General features: G+C 47.5%; 1 protein-coding gene across 4 annotated transcripts in view; it reads right to left on the bottom strand.

Annotated features, from left to right (window-relative positions):
• Positions 1 to 15227, bottom strand: part of Ak7 (adenylate kinase 7) — a 75202-nt gene that overhangs the window by 38883 nt on the left and 21092 nt on the right. For all 4 annotated transcript variants that reach the window (XM_028764563.1, XM_028764564.1, XM_028764566.1 and 1 more), the window contains exons 5-7: positions 11250 to 11360; positions 3677 to 3757; positions 1734 to 1822 (exon numbers count right to left, since the gene is read on the bottom strand). In XM_028764563.1, the coding sequence (XP_028620396.1) occupies positions 1734 to 1822; positions 3677 to 3757; positions 11250 to 11360 (281 nt within the window). The remainder of the gene's footprint in view (positions 1 to 1733; positions 1823 to 3676; positions 3758 to 11249; positions 11361 to 15227) is intronic.

Genomic DNA, 15227 nt, shown 5'->3' with positions numbered 1-15227 from the left:
TTCTTCTTCTTCTTCGAGACAGGGTTTCTCTGTATAGCCCTGGCTGTCCTGGAGCTCACTCTGTAGACCAGGCTGGCCTCGAACTCAGAAATCCGCCTGCCTCTGCCTCCCAAGTGCTGGGATTAAAGGCATGCGCCACCACTGCCCGGCCGCGATGGATCCTTATAAGGAAGATGTTAAGGACTGGTGGGACTCAGGCCCGTGGGTACCGTCCCCTCCCCCCCCCCCTTCTGTACAGCTGCTCACATCTACGGCTTGCCTGTCCTGGGATAGTTTTCTTGTAGTCGCAAATGAGATTGTCCTCTAGCTTTAAAAACACGTAAAGGACTTGTGTGGATTATTTGCTTTGAAGAATGTAAAAGACTGGGCCGAGTGTGGTAGCACTGGTGTGGCTGAGGCAGGGGGATTTTTCCACTTAAAGCCAGCCTGCCTTAGTGGAATTATCTTCAATCTTTAAAATCTGTTAACATAATGAAAACCTCCTGCACTGAGAAGTCAACATTTCACCACTTCCTTCCCCAAGTTAACATTGGCCGTGGCAAATCTAGGGAACTTTTATTTTCAGGGATAGGGGCTAGAGTAAGAGAGGAGATCGCTGTGTAACCCCAGGCTAGCCCTGAACTCGCTATGTAGCTCAGATCAGACTGGTCTTGAATTCTTCCTTCTGGAGTCACAGGCATGCACCACTGGATGGGGCAGATATATGTCCTGTGAAGACTGGGATTTATAACATTTCCCAGGGAAATGCTCTCAGAATAATAAATCACTTAGGTTCAGGGCTTACAGGGACCTACACAGAGTTGTGGCCCTGAAGTTCAATCTATGTGACTCTAGGACCCAGAATGATTCCCATCATGAGAGGGGAAAAATCTAGGACTAGTGCTAGCCCCCTTGGAGACCAGCCTGTCGGGCAGAGTAAAGCCCCGGCTGTTGGAACACAAGGCTGGTATTCCAAGAACAGTGGCCCAGCTACCCACCCTGTTGCCTGCATCAGCATCTACCTGGACTGTGTTGGGAGGTTTAGGGAGTGTGGAAAATTCAGGCCAAGTGTGAGACTCGAGTGCTTAGAAGAAGCCACCTCTGCGGACTTGTTACCCCCAGGGCAGATTGCTCCTTGTGGGGCTGATCCGAGAGTTGGAATGTTTCACACTGAGAGCCAAAGATTCTTCAGGCTTTTGGAGACAGACAACCCTTCACTTTTAACCTCTATAGCCTAACACCCTCGTGTCTATTAGGCAAACCTCCTAGAATGGAATGAGTTAAGCTTGGCTGATCTCTAAAACAAATGCAAATCTCTAACCCCTGCTCACTCTAGGAACGACTCTGTGATAACTCTGTCGCCTGTTTAATGTGGAAACTGTGTCTATGGAATGAGTTGTTTTTTGATTCCTTGCTTCTGAGGCTGAGAGCCCTCCTGGTGATCTCCTCTCTCACCCAGCCCTTCCCTTAGGGGAGCTGGAATCTGGGTTCACCGACCATGGCCTTAGGATAGACAATTTTCTTACTGACTTATAGGACTTGTATAAGATTTGAATTCTGCCCCTGGGGAAGCTAAGGCTGGAGGCTGAGGAGAGTGAGACCCTGTCTCAAAGTGGGTGGAGGGGAGGCTTCGGGCTTACAGTTCAACAGTGATAGAACAACAGTGATGTGTGTGAGGGTTTGGGCTCTGTGACCTGGAGATGGATTACGAGTATGAATCACCTAGGACAGTCACACTTCCGGGAGTCTCTTACCCAGCCAGGTCAACAACATGAATGGCTGGAATGCAGTTGGTCCCATCTCCAAACACGGGTAGTGCAGGGATCTCGCCCAGCCAGGCCATCTGAAAGAGACAGGCAGGGGCGTTCGCCCGGCATGAGCTTCTCTGTTGCAACCCACATCGGATCAGTCAGAGGGCTCCAGAAGCGCCACCGCCCCTGGCCTCTGGCTGTCCCTCTTGGATCCCCTTCTCTCAGGCTTTCATCATCCAGTCAGGCCCATAAAAGTCTAGTTGTCAACTATTAGATCTTGTCTTAACGATCTTTGACCCTACAGGAAACTTTTTTTTAGAGCTTTATTTAATTATTTATTTATTGTACGTGAGTACTCTCTGTACATGTAGCTCTCTTCAGACACACCAGAAGAGGAGGGCATCGGATCCCATTACAGATGGTTGTGAGCCACCAAGTGGTTGCTGGGAATTGAACTCAGGACCTCTGGAAGAACAGTCGGTGCTCTTAACCACTGAGCCATCTCACCAGTCCCTACAGGAAACTTTTTTTTTTTTTTTCAAGACGGTAGATCCTTTCTCCACTGTCATTTCTCTTCGTCCCTTCTGGGTCTTCCTCCCACTTCTCTGTATCCTCCAACTCTTGTGAGGTCTGAAGACCTCAGACTCGACCCCCCTCCCTTCTCCGTGAGGACTCTCCGGCTGACGTAGTGGGGCTCATGGTTTAGTAGTGGGGCCTTCCTCAAGCCCAGTCCCCGTGTTGACTGACTCCTTACCCTAACTGCTCCCTAAGCCGATGGTCTCCAGATCTGACCAGAGATCCAGTCTTGATCTCCTCCTCAAATTTTTTTTTTTACATTTTCACCTTTTATTAAAACATATTTGTGAAAAGGCAGCCAGACCTGTTTATGAACTTTCTCCTTAAATTTAAAATTCTTACTCTGCGAGGGAGTGAGTTTGTGCAAGTGTGCAAGTCAGAGGACGGTCATGGGAATTAGTTCTTTCCTTCCACCACAAACTGAGGATTGAACCCAAGCCCCCCCTTCTCTCCCTTGCCCTCCCCTCCCCTCTCCTACCCTCCCCTCCCCTCTCTTTCTGTCCCCTCCCCTTCTCTTCCCCTTCTTTTTCCTCTCCTTTCTCTTTCTTCCCTGAGACAGGTTTTACATTATCTTCTAGGCTGACCTCAAAGTCTCAATCCTGCCTTTGCCATATCACAGTAGGTATATGGCACCACCCCTGGCTGTAAACCACCCTTTGAGAATGCACACAGTGGGCTCACAGGATGGCTCAGCAGGTAGACACTTTCTACACAGGGACTGCACAAAAGCTGTCCTCTGAGCCTTGTACTGGAGCTGAGGCATGTGCAGGCCCCAGCACACACACGTGTGTATGTATATATATTATGTGTGTAATATAGTATTATTATATACATGTACATTATAATAATAAATCCAGTAAACGGCAACAAAGAATCCTCATTGTTAGTATTCTGTCTAAACTCCACCTCTACAGTTACCTGGCAACATCCAGGTAGGCCTGGCCCACTATAAAAGGGGCTGCTTCCCGCCTCCTCTTCCTCTTGCTCTCCTGCTCTCTTGCCTGTAGCTTCCCCATCCCCTCCCTCCTCCCCTCTTCCCTTCCCCCTCTCTCCACGTGGTCATGACCGGCCTCTACTCCTCTACTTCTCTGCTCTCTCTCTGTCTCTCTCTCTTCTCTCTCCGCCATTCCTCCCGTTTCTCTCCCCACCCTCTGTCCTGAATAAAGCCCCTCCCCTCATAGAACCAGCTGGTCTGGTGTTGTCTGTCTAAGCTGTGCCCAAAATCTTTCACTCATAGTCTCAGGTCCCGGGCTGAGGATGAAGGCAGGGATATGGGGTGAGGAAGCTGCTACTTTGTAACCTAACTTGAAAGTGAAATTAAATTAATAATTAAGAAAAAATGAGTTCACTTAGCCTTGGAAAAGTCGGACCTTAAAAAAGGTGTGCAAGATGCCTCCTTCGGCTCCATATTGAAGTCCTGAGGCGACTACATAAGTTGCAAACTTTTTGGCCTAAAATGGATAAAATGCAGAGAGAGAGAGAGAGAGAGAATTGGTATAGCATTAGTCATATTGACGCAGAGTTAGTAGGTTAAAGGGACAAAGGGACACTGTTGCAGGCTCTGCTGTCTCTTCTGGGCTCCTTAGGAACTACTTAGGGCGGAGACAGGATCCCTCATTTTTTTTAATTTTTATTTTTTGGTTTTTCAAGACAGGGTTTCTCTGTGTAGCCCTGGCTGTCCTGGAACTCACTCGGTAGACCAGGCTGGCCTCGAACTCAGAAATCCACCTGCCTCTGCCTCCCAAGTGCTGGATTAAAGGCGTGCACCACCACTGCCCAGCGACAGGATCCCTTATTGTGGAAGAAAAAACTGCAGGCAATTCAGAAATGTTTCCAGCCACCAACGAAAAACTAAATTAAGTAAGCTGTTCCTTGTGAAAGCACCTGTGAACTCCATGTTGGCCCCGAGGGGAAGGGAAGCTATGAAAACAGGCCTTTCTAGAAGTATCTTCAGTCACCTGTCACAGTGCTCACATGACTGTGAGGCTCAGGACCCGGTGGGGGTTTTGTTTGGTTTGGTTTGAGACAGTGTTTCATGTAGCCCAGGCTAGCCTTGCACTCACTATATAGCTGAGGATGACCTCCACTTGTTGAATGCTGGGATTACAGCTTGTGCCACCACCCCTAGTTTATGTGGCGCTGAGGATCAAACCAAGGGCTTTGTGCATGTTGGGCAAGTACTCTACCAACTAGGCCATGGCCCCAGACCCTGTACTAGGTCTCAATATGAGGGTTTTGACTGACATATGCTTTACTTTCCCAGAGAAGAAGTCACTGTGGCCTTGATAATACTTAGTGGTGCCCAAGCTGGGCTGCTCAGTGGTTCGTGCCTGACGCAGCTGCTCTGGAGGCTAAGCTTGGAGGATTACTTGGGCCCATGAAGTGGACAGACCAGCCTGGGTGTCTCAGCAAGACACTGAAAAAACAGAGAGCTTTGTGCAATGAATGTGGTTGGCACCATTTTTTTGTTGTTGTGTATTTGTTTTGTTTTGTTTTGGTTTTTTTGTTTTTGTTTTTTGATTTTTTTTTGTTTGTTTGTTTTTCAAGACAGGGTTTCTCTGTATAGCCCTGGCTGTCCTGGAACTCACTCTGTAGACCAGGCTGGCCTCGAACTCAAAAATTGATTTATTTATTATGTATACAACATTCTGCCTGCATGTGTGCCTGCAGGCCAGAAGAGGGCACCAGATCTCATTATAGATGATTGTGAGCCACCATGTGGTTGTTGGGAATTGAACTCAGAACCTCTGGAAGTCAGTGTTCTTAACCTCTGAGCCACCTCTTCAGCCCCTTGTTTTTATTTTTTATTTTTTTCTGGATTGCTGACACGAGGTCCGAATACAAAAGATATAGTGATGTCTAGGTTTCTTTCTGTTCCCTAACACTGCTTTCCAGAGCTTGAGATGGACCTCGGGTCTGCAAGCATGCTGGGCACAAGGGCTCAGGCATCAGACCTGGTCCCCTGACCCCACTGAAGCTTTCATTCACAGACTGCCTGTGTGCCCAGCCTGCCTAGCCTAGAGCAGAACTGCTAAAGTCTGTTTTATCACAGTGGGGATTTATTCTCACTTGAGAGAGATTCTTGAGTGTGAGTGTGTGTGTGTGTGTGCTTATGTGCACACACTTGAGGGAGGGAGAGAGGGAAGGAGGGAGGGGGAAGAAGAGAGAAGAAGAGGAGGAAAAGGAGGAGGAAGAGGAAGCAAGGAAGGAAGGAAGGAAAGAAGGAAGGAAGGAGGGAAGAAGAAGGAGGAAGAGGAGGAGGAGGAGGAGGAGGAGGAGGAGGAGGAGGAGGAGGAGGAGGAGGAGGGAGGAGTTGTTAGTAGTTGTTGAAGTTGATGTTGGCTGGACATGGTGGCTTATAATCACAATCTTACTTGGGAGGCTGAGGCAGGGGATTGCCACATTTTAAGGTCTGTTTAGAAAGTTTCAGGCCTCCCTGGATTACAGGGTAAGATCCTGTGTTGGGGCGGGGGGTGGTAGGGGAAAGCTGAAAGAAGAGAAAGGGAAGGAGGGGGAGGGGCCTATGTAAGCTGACTGGTCCAGACAGTGCATACACAGAATACACAGGTAACCATAGCTGACCAAGCATGACTCACAGGCTCAGGCATCTTTCGTGAGTTCAGTCTTGTGAAACACAGACAATAGGACAATTCTAAGGACATCAGAAATTATTCTATTGGACTGTCGTGAAGTTGTATTCTGTATTTGTTTGCTTCTCTTTGCTGTGATAAAACTTAACCAATATGCATAAGGGGTGAGCTTTGGAGAGGAGAGGGTTAACTGATTTACACTATCTTGTCCTAGGGCAACATGGAGGGAAGTTAAGGAAGAGATGAAGACCGAACCGGAACGGGAAACAGGAACAGTCATGGAGGAAGGCTGCTGATTGGCTCGCTCTCAGACTCGCATTGCTTATACGGCCCAGGCACACCTGCCTAGAAATATCACTGCCTAGAGTAGAGCCCGCCCTCTGCCTGCATTAGACACGTCCTCAGGCCAATCCCACTGAGACAGTTCTTTCAGAGAGGTTCTCTTTAGCTGTGTCAAGTTGACAACAAAACCAACCTAGGACATATTTCTGGTGTCTAATTCTCAAATGGATTTGGACGAATTGAACTGAAAAATTACTGAGATTAAAAAAAATGTATTAAAAAAAAAAAGCCGGGCGATGGTGGCGCACGCCTTTAATCCCAGCGCTTGGGAGGCAGAGGGAGGCGGATTTCTGAGTTCGAGAGTTCGAGGCTAGCCTGGTCTACAGAGTGAGTTCCAGGACAGCCAGGGCTACACAGAGAAACCCTGTCTCTAAAAACCAAACCAAAAAAAAAAATAAAATAAAAGTATTCATCCACAACTAGCTGTGCAGTGATGTGGTAACGCTAGCCTTTAATCATAGCATTTGGGAGGCAGAGATAGGTGGATCTCTGAGCTTGAGGCAAGCCTGGTCCACAGAGGGTCACCTCCTGGACAGCTGGGGGGACACAATAAACCCTGTCTCATAAGGGATTACAAACAAGCAAACAAACAAAGAGGCTGAGTAAAGAACAATTTCAAAGCACTTCAGTAGCACATTTGAGGCTCTAGGTTTGAGACTGATCACCAGGGAGAAGGAAGGAAGGGAAGGAGGGAGAGGGAGAAAGGGAGGAAGAAGATGAAGAAGAGGAAGAGGAGAAAGGGGAGGGTGATACTCTGAATGAAAATGGATTGTCCCCAATAGGCTCAAGAGGAGTGGCACTATTTGAAAGGACTGGGACATGTGACCTTGTTGGAGGAAGTGTGTCACTAGATGTGGCTCATGCCAGGCCCAGTGTCTTCCTCCTTCCTGCTGCCTGGGGATCTGGATGTAGAACGCTCAGCTCCTTCTCCAGTGCCGTGCCGGCCCGGATGCTGCCGTCCCTGCCCGGATGCTGCCGTGCTTCCCCCAGTGATGATAACGGACTAATAACCCTCTGACACTGAAAGCCAGCCCCAGTTAAATGTTTTCTTTTGTAAGAGTTGCTGTGGTCATGGTGTCTGTTCACAGCAGTAGAACACTGATGTATTGGCTGGTTTTGTGTGTCACCTTGACACAAGCTGGAGTTACCACAGAGAAAGGAGCCTCCCTTGAGGAAATGCCTCCATGAGATCCAGCTGTAAGGCATTTTCTCAATTAGTGATCAGGAGTGGGAGGACCCATTGTGGGTGGGGCCATCCCTGAGCTGATAGTCCTGGGTTTTATAAGAAAGCAAGCTGAGCAAGGCAGGGGAAGCAAGCCAGTAAGTAACATCCCTCCATGGCCTCTGTATCAGCTCCTGCTTCCTGACCTGCTTGAGTTCCTGACTTCCTTTGGCGATGAACAGCAATGTGGAAGTGTAAGCTGAATAAACCCTTTCTTCCCCAACTTGCTTCTTGGTCATGATATTTGTGCAGAAATAGAAGCCCTGACTAAGACAACTGATTAAATAGAAAAAAAAAAAGATTTTTTTTTTTTTAGGTCTGGCCTGGTGGCATGTACATGTAATCTAAAAATTTAAAAGGTTAAGGCAAATTCAAGACAGATTGGTCTACATAGCAGAATTCTGTCTTTGAAAAATAGATTTGGGGCCAAGCACACTGGCAAACACCTTTAATCTTAGGAATCAGTAGCACAGGCAGGAAGAGCTCTCAGTTCAAGGCCAGCCTGGAGTATATATTGAGTTCCAGGATACCCAGGGCTACCTAGTGAAACATGGTTTCAAATAGGAAAACAAAAAAATTGATTTTCTGGGGCTGGAGAGAAGGCTCAGAGCACTTGTTGCTCTTTCCCAGAACCTGCCTGACAGCTCTCAACCACCCGTACCTCCACACACTTGGGAACTCACTACACACACACACACACACACATACACGCACACGCGCACACACATACAGTACATATACAGACACGAAGGCAAAACACTCATGGACATAAACTAAACATTAAAAAGAGGGATTTTCCAGTGCCTTTTTTTTTTATCATTTAGAGTTAAGGATGAGTTAGTATATTTCTCTAATAAAGGCATTGTTTTAAAAATAAATATCTATTTAAACAAGGGTGTGAAGAAGACACCGTGGCCCCTCATTGAACTGGCAGACACTTAGTTTCTGTGTGATGATACATTTTCATTTAGAGAGTGAGGCAACTGAGTGATGGGATAGGGTGTGAATTATAACAAAATAGCAGAATATGGAGCTGGAAGACATTCAGATAAGCGTATGTTCCTTTTAATTTGTAGTCTGGGATATGTCTCGTTGGTTGAGCCCCAGCATCCTGCTTGCCCCAAAGTTGACCTACAATGTCTAAATCTCTCCCCTTCTGGTGGGGTTGTTGTTGTTGTTTTGAGACTGACTCCCACTATGTATCCTTGGCTGTCCTGGAACTGGCTCTGAAGACCATGCTGGTCTCAAACTCAAATCCACTTGCCTCTGCCTCCTAAGTGCTGGGATTAAAAGTGTGCACAACCCTGGGCGTGTTTGTTTTTTGAGTCGTGGGTCTCACTGTGCAGCTCAGACTGGCCTTGAATGCACCGTCCTCCTGCCTCACCTTCCTAGGTGCTGGAATTGCAGGCATGCTCCAACACCCCCACAATCTGTTGTTTCTGTAACTAGTTCATGCTCACTGCGCATTTAAGACCACAGGTTCTTCAGGGACAGAGCTGGTTTGAAATCTCTGTTGTCATATCTTATGAAACCACAAGGTGGCGCTTCAGAGACACCATCACTTGATCTGCTTTTTTTTTTTTTTTTTAATTCAATGGAACCTTGGATTTGGGCTGAATGGGAGAGAGTGTGGGAAGAATTTAGATTTACCCTTCCTTATTTTTCCATTTTCCTTCTGTGTTAACTGCTTTTCTTGCGTCTGTGATCAAACACCTAAGAAGAAGCAAGTCGGAAAGGAGGAGCCTGTTTCAGCTCTCAGATTGGGGGTACCCTCTATGTGGAGGGGAAAGGATGGCAGCAGCACCCACCTGCCTCACAGAATTCTAAAGAGGACACATGCGAGTCTGACAGTCAACATGGAGCACCACAGGAGAGATGTTCAGCACCTTTCAGGGCAGGCAGTATAGCGCGCCCCGATTTGCTTCTCAGTTACTATTTACTCATTATGGGCCACTCGAAAGTATATATATATATATAGTCTGGGATAGACTCAGTGACAGAGGTTGCCTTGCATGGCAAGGACCCGGGTTCAGTCCCCGGCACCCACCATTAAAGAAAAGCTACCACTGCAGCAAAATTTGTCATTTGGCATGTATGATAATTTTATCTTTTATAAAAATAGACTTTCAGCCGGGCGGTGGTGGCACACGCCTTTAATCCCAGCACTTGGGAGGCAAAGACAGGCGGATTTCTGAGTTCGAGGCCAGCCTGGTCTACAGAGTGAGCTCCAGGACAGCCAGGGCTACACAGAGAAACCCTGTCTCAAAAAATCAGAAAAAAAAAGTTTTATTTATATATGTATTTTGGTGGGTTTTTTTTGTTTTGTTTTCTTTCTTTCTTTTTTTCTTTCTTTTTTTTTTTTTTCTCGAGACAGGGTTTCTTTGTGAAGCCGTGGCTGTCCTGGAACTCTGTAGGCCAGGTTAGAAGTCAGAGATCTGCCTGCCTCTGCCTCCTGAGATAAAAGGCGTGCACCCTGACTGCCTGACTAAAGGATTTATTTTTAATTGTGTGGAGTGGGTGCATATTCGTCCAGGTGCCTTGAGATGCCAGAGGCGTCAGACGCCCTGGAGCTGGGGCCTCCACGTGGCTGTCATACTCTAAACTTAGGTCCATGCTCTTAACTGCAAACTGAACTTGGGTGTGTGCTCTTAACCACTGAGCCATCTCTCTGGCCCCACCCTACAGTATCAGTCCCTATCCTAAACTGAACATGCTAACTTGCCAAACTGATCTAGAACTCCTTCTTGTAGTCCAGACAGACCTTAAACTTGTGGTCTTCCTGCCTTGGTCTCCCCGGAAAGCTGTGAGTACAGGTGAGCACCTGCAGACCCCGGCTTCGTTGCTATAGTTTTGTTCAGAAAGCATCTTTCTGTGTAGCCAAGGCTGGCCCTGAACATTAGGTAACAGGTATGTGCCACTGGATCCAGCTTACAGACGTGTCTTAACAATCAGCTGTGTCAAGATAAATCTTATTGAATGATAGAGTTGGAATCAAGAAAAAAAAAATGTTACCTCCTCCCCAGTGTTTGGTGACTGACAGATCTTGTTTTGAATGACTGTCCCCTACCCCACTTCTATGGCCCCGCAAAGCTGTGAAATGGGGGCAATGACTGCCAGAATTATAGTCAGACAAGCTTAGGCAGGCTCAGGTCAGTGCCTGGCCACCCATGGCTGTGTGATCCTGAACAAACCAATCCCTCTCCCCCCTCAAGTCTGTGTGTCTTTATTGTTTGTTTGTTTTCAAAACAAAGTCTCTCTAGGTAGCCCAGGCTGTCATGGAATTCATTATGTAGACCAGGCTGTCGTGGAACTCACAGAGATTCACCCACCTCTGAATGCTGGGATTAAAGGCAAACCCCATCACGGCTGGAATGTCTCTTTGTATGAGGGAGATTACACTTTTCAGAGCTATTTGAAGAAAAGTACTGAGAGAGATTCTAGGAACCTTCCTTCCCATCTCTACTGAGTTATTTGCCCAGATCTCTCGGTGGAGGAGAGCCTGGATTTGGTTGGAGGCCCAACCTAGGGTTTTCAGGTCAGTGGGCTGGATCATAATTTGGGCCAGGAACTCCCTAGGGATAGAATATACACTTGAGCCAAAACTCATGCCCTAGGGAATGTACGGGGATATAAACCACATTGTTTGCACTGTTGTAGTAATGTGCCCTGGCCATGCAAAAACAATCTGAAAAGGATCAGGGCTGAGTATCCAGAGGAGAGGGTGGCCCGGGTACACCATCTCACAAAGAACCCTTTCCACTCCACAGCAGTCTATATGTCCAGACTTACATTTTTTCCAAATTTCAGAACTATTTTTTCGGCGTTGATGTGGTCCAGGAAGTTGGGGTGATGTTTCCTTCTTCGGTAATCCTCTTCTGTGAAGGGAACCTCGTTATCGTCCTAAAGGAGACACAAGGTGCAAAGCTGGTGCCCGTGCCAAGGGAGGCCCCACTGCTCCAGGAGGTGTTCCTTCTGTCTCCATGGAAATTCAGTACTACCTGGCTCCCAAGAATGAACCCCAAATCTCCAAATAGCTGGCTCAGAGGACCTCCAACAGCCCCCACAGACGGAAGTAACAGATCCTCCCAGTGATGGACTTAACACATAACAAGGACCCTGCATAACTCATCAAAACATACTCCATGGACACATGCAGTCACTATGTGCCGACTGAAACAAAAATTATACTCTAAAAAAACACCCCAAAACTCTGGGCTTCCAGGGCTGTGTGGGGGTAGGACTTGCTCATCATGTCTGGGTTGTGCTTTGGGGTGACCAAGAAATTCACTTTGATGTGACCTCAAAACAAATGAGAACAAGACCCGGAGGGTCCTTGATTGTTCAGGTTGAGCTGAAGCCACCAAAGGGAGTCAGGGGCATGACAACAGGCTCTGGGTAGCAGATATGATCGAGCTTAGGGGTATTACAAAGAAACCAGACTTTCTATTGGTTACAGATGCAAATTCATATTGAATGTTAGAGAGACTGTTGGCTGTAAACCACAAGGCCAGACTGAAGCTCTGTGTATCCTGACAAAAATGGAAGCCTTTTGTGTGTTTGTTTCCAGTTTTGACATAGGGCATCAGGTTGCCCAGGCTGGCCTTCCATTTGATAAGTACTGAGAGAGTTGATCCTGGACTTGTACATCATCTTGCCTCTGTAAAAGGCTTGTCCAAGGAAAGGTAGCATCCTGGAATGCTGAGGACTGCTGGTCATGTAACATATCAAGTCTCGGTGATTTCACTTCAGTAAACAAGGTTGGTTGGTGCAAAACTGCACAGGATGCACTTGATCTCGTAACAGGCAGGATGTGTGCTTGCTGCTGACTGTTAGCATTCTGTCTAAACTCCACCCCCACAGTCACCTGGCAGCAGACAGATATGCTCCTCCCCACAGTTACCTGGCAACAGCCAGGTAAGCCTGCTCATTATAAAAGGGGCTGCCTGCCCTCTCCTCTCTCTCTTGCTTCCTTGATCCCTCTGCCTGCAGGTTCTCTGCCCCCTTCTCCCCTCCCCTTTCCCTTCCTCCTCTCTCCACGTGGTCATGGCCAGCCTCCACTTCTCTCTTCTCTCCCACCACTCCTCCCGTTTCTCTCCCCACCTTTGCTCTCCGCCCTGAATAGCCCCCCCTTCATGGAACCTTTTGGTCTGGCGTTATCTGTCTAAGCTACACACGAAAATCTAACACTGACTGGATGGTGGCGGGAAGGACTATAGCCTGTGGGTTCAGCCTTTATGAGCACCTGACTAAAATGATTCAGCACCATTCTCTGGGAGTTCAAGGTATGGACCTGGCCAGTATTTAATAAAGCTCACTTTGACTGGACAGTCGTGGATTTGGTCTTTCTCCTTGCAAAGTTCAGGCTTACTGCTTCCACCTCCTCAGTCCTGGGATCACAGGCGTGGAACACCATGCCCATTTTTTTTTTTTTTTTTTTACTAACAAACATAAAACCACCGGCTTTGAATTTATATTTACAGATCTGGTTCCTGGAAGCCCTAGACCTCTTCCTTCTTGACTGCAGTAACCAGAGAGGGTGAAACCTCTAAACTGTGCTGCTGTAAAGCCCGACGCACTCTGTTTCTGAGCGTGCACAACATCTACTTCAGCGAGCATCCTGTGACAACCCCCCTTAGCAATAGGCAGACAGGCTACAACAGCAGGGTCAAGATACATATAGACAACCTAAGACATCCTGCAGAAAATAGATAACATAGCCATCCTATTTGTCAGGTGGTTTTGCCCCCATGTTTGGTGCCTGCAGATTACTCCAGAAATTCAGTTTTTAAAATATTAACTTGCTGATCTGTGTGGAAATTCCCCAAGCTTGCTGTAACCACAATAAATACCCGGCACCCCCTAGACTTGAGAGGTGTGGCAGAGTGGTTTTACCCTTCTTCATGCGTGTGTGTGCATGTGAGTGTGTGTGAGTGTGTGTGTGTGTTGGTAGGTGTACATGTGTGGGTATCTTCTGCTGTCCAAACACTTTAACAGCTGAGCCATCTCCCTAGCCCACAAATGACAGTATTTATGCCAGTGTATCATATCTGCAAATTTGCTCAGTTAAGAAGAGACCTTCTTGGGCTGGAGAGATGGCTCAGTGGTTAAGAGGACTGACTGCTCTGCCAGAGGTCCTGAGTTCAATTCCCAGCATCCACATGGTGGCTCACAACCATCTGTAATGAGATCTGATGCCCTCTTCTGGTGTGTCTGAAGACAGCTGCAGTGTACTCACATATAGAAAATAAATAGATGTTTAAAAAAGAAAAAAGAGGAGAGGTTTTCACAGACAGCTTCCAGCACAGTGGAGAACATGCTCTTGACTTTAAAAATGGATTCTGTGGGAAAAGTATAGACTGTAGTCAAGGAGATGAGATCCTGTCACAGTCCACTCAGCCGGTCCTGGATTTAGGATGAATTATAAAATGGAAGAAAAGTGCCAGATGTGGAAATCTCAGCACTGGAGAGGATCAGGGATCAGAGGATCAGAGGACAGGGGGACCAGCGATTCAGAGCCACCCTGGGGTGCAGAGTGAATTTGAGCCATTTTGGGCTATGTAAGGTCCTGCTCCACGTGACTGGAGCCATGGTGGGAATTGGAAGAAGATGAAGAAGGCAGATGCTTAGGGCATCTAAGCATCAGTGTGGTCCACACTGAAGCATGTAGATGGTCCTGACTGGTAGTTGGTCACACGTGAATGTGGACATGAGAGTGCCAGGGCCTGCGTGTGCAGGCTAAAAGACAACCCTGGGTGTCAGTCCTCACCGCCCACCTCCTTTGAGAAAGGGTCTCTTTGGTTAGCGAGCATTGGATCCGGCTGGCCCTCAAGCCTCCAGGGACATCCTTGTCTACACGGGAGCTCTGAGATGACAGCCATATTATGTGATTGACTTTAATGGGGGGGGTCTGGGGATTCAAAGTGGGGAAACCTCTGTGAGCGCCTTTACCCACTGAGCGGTGCCCCAGCCAGGACTGATGCCCTTTAAGAAGGCCTGTAGCACAATCTGAATTACATTTTAACAAGGTTGTCATGGACCACAGATAGGTAGGAAGGGAGACGGTAAAGAATGGAATCCACCACTAGGTGGCGATAGATTGTCTTCCTACCTCGTCTTAGGGTTTCTATTGCTGGAACAGAACGTCATGATTTAAAAAAAAAAAAAAAAAAAAAAAAAAAGCAAGTTGGGGAGAAAGGGTTTATTTGGCTTATACTTCCATATTGCCGTTCATCATCAAAGGAAGTCAGGACAGGAACTCAAACAGGGCAGGAACCTGATGCAGAGGCCATGGAGGGCTTGCATAGCCTATTGTTTTCTTTCTTTCTTTTCTTTTTTTCTTTTTTCTTTTTTTTTTTTTTGTTTTTTCGAGACAGGGTTTCTCTGTGTAGCCCTGGCTGTCCTGGAACTCACTCTGTAGACTAGGCTGGCCTCGAACTCAGAAATCCGCCTGCCTCTGCCTCCCAAGTGCTGGGATTAAAGGCGTGCGCCACCACCGCCCGGCCACGCAGCCTGTTTTCTTACAGAGTCCAGGACCATTGGCCCATCCACGATGGTCGGGGCCCTTGCCCATCAATCACAATGTCAGAAAACGCCCCACAGCTGGATCTTACGGTGGCATCTTCTCATCTGACGCTCCCTTTTTCAGATCACTTTAGTTTGTGTGTCCAGTAGACATAAGCCTAACCAGCACACCTCCTTAAGGGTTAATCCAATGGGACAGGTCAAGGACCTAGGTGTCACCCCTAGGGACACACCTGGGAAGGTGTG

This window comes from Grammomys surdaster, unplaced genomic scaffold (assembly GCF_004785775.1).
Source record: "Grammomys surdaster isolate TR1022 unplaced genomic scaffold, NIH_TR_1.0 144, whole genome shotgun sequence".
Classification (NCBI taxonomy): Eukaryota; Metazoa; Chordata; class Mammalia; order Rodentia; family Muridae; genus Grammomys; species Grammomys surdaster.
Note: the sequence above shows the minus strand (reverse complement) of the source record. Positions and strands in the feature narration are given on the sequence as shown.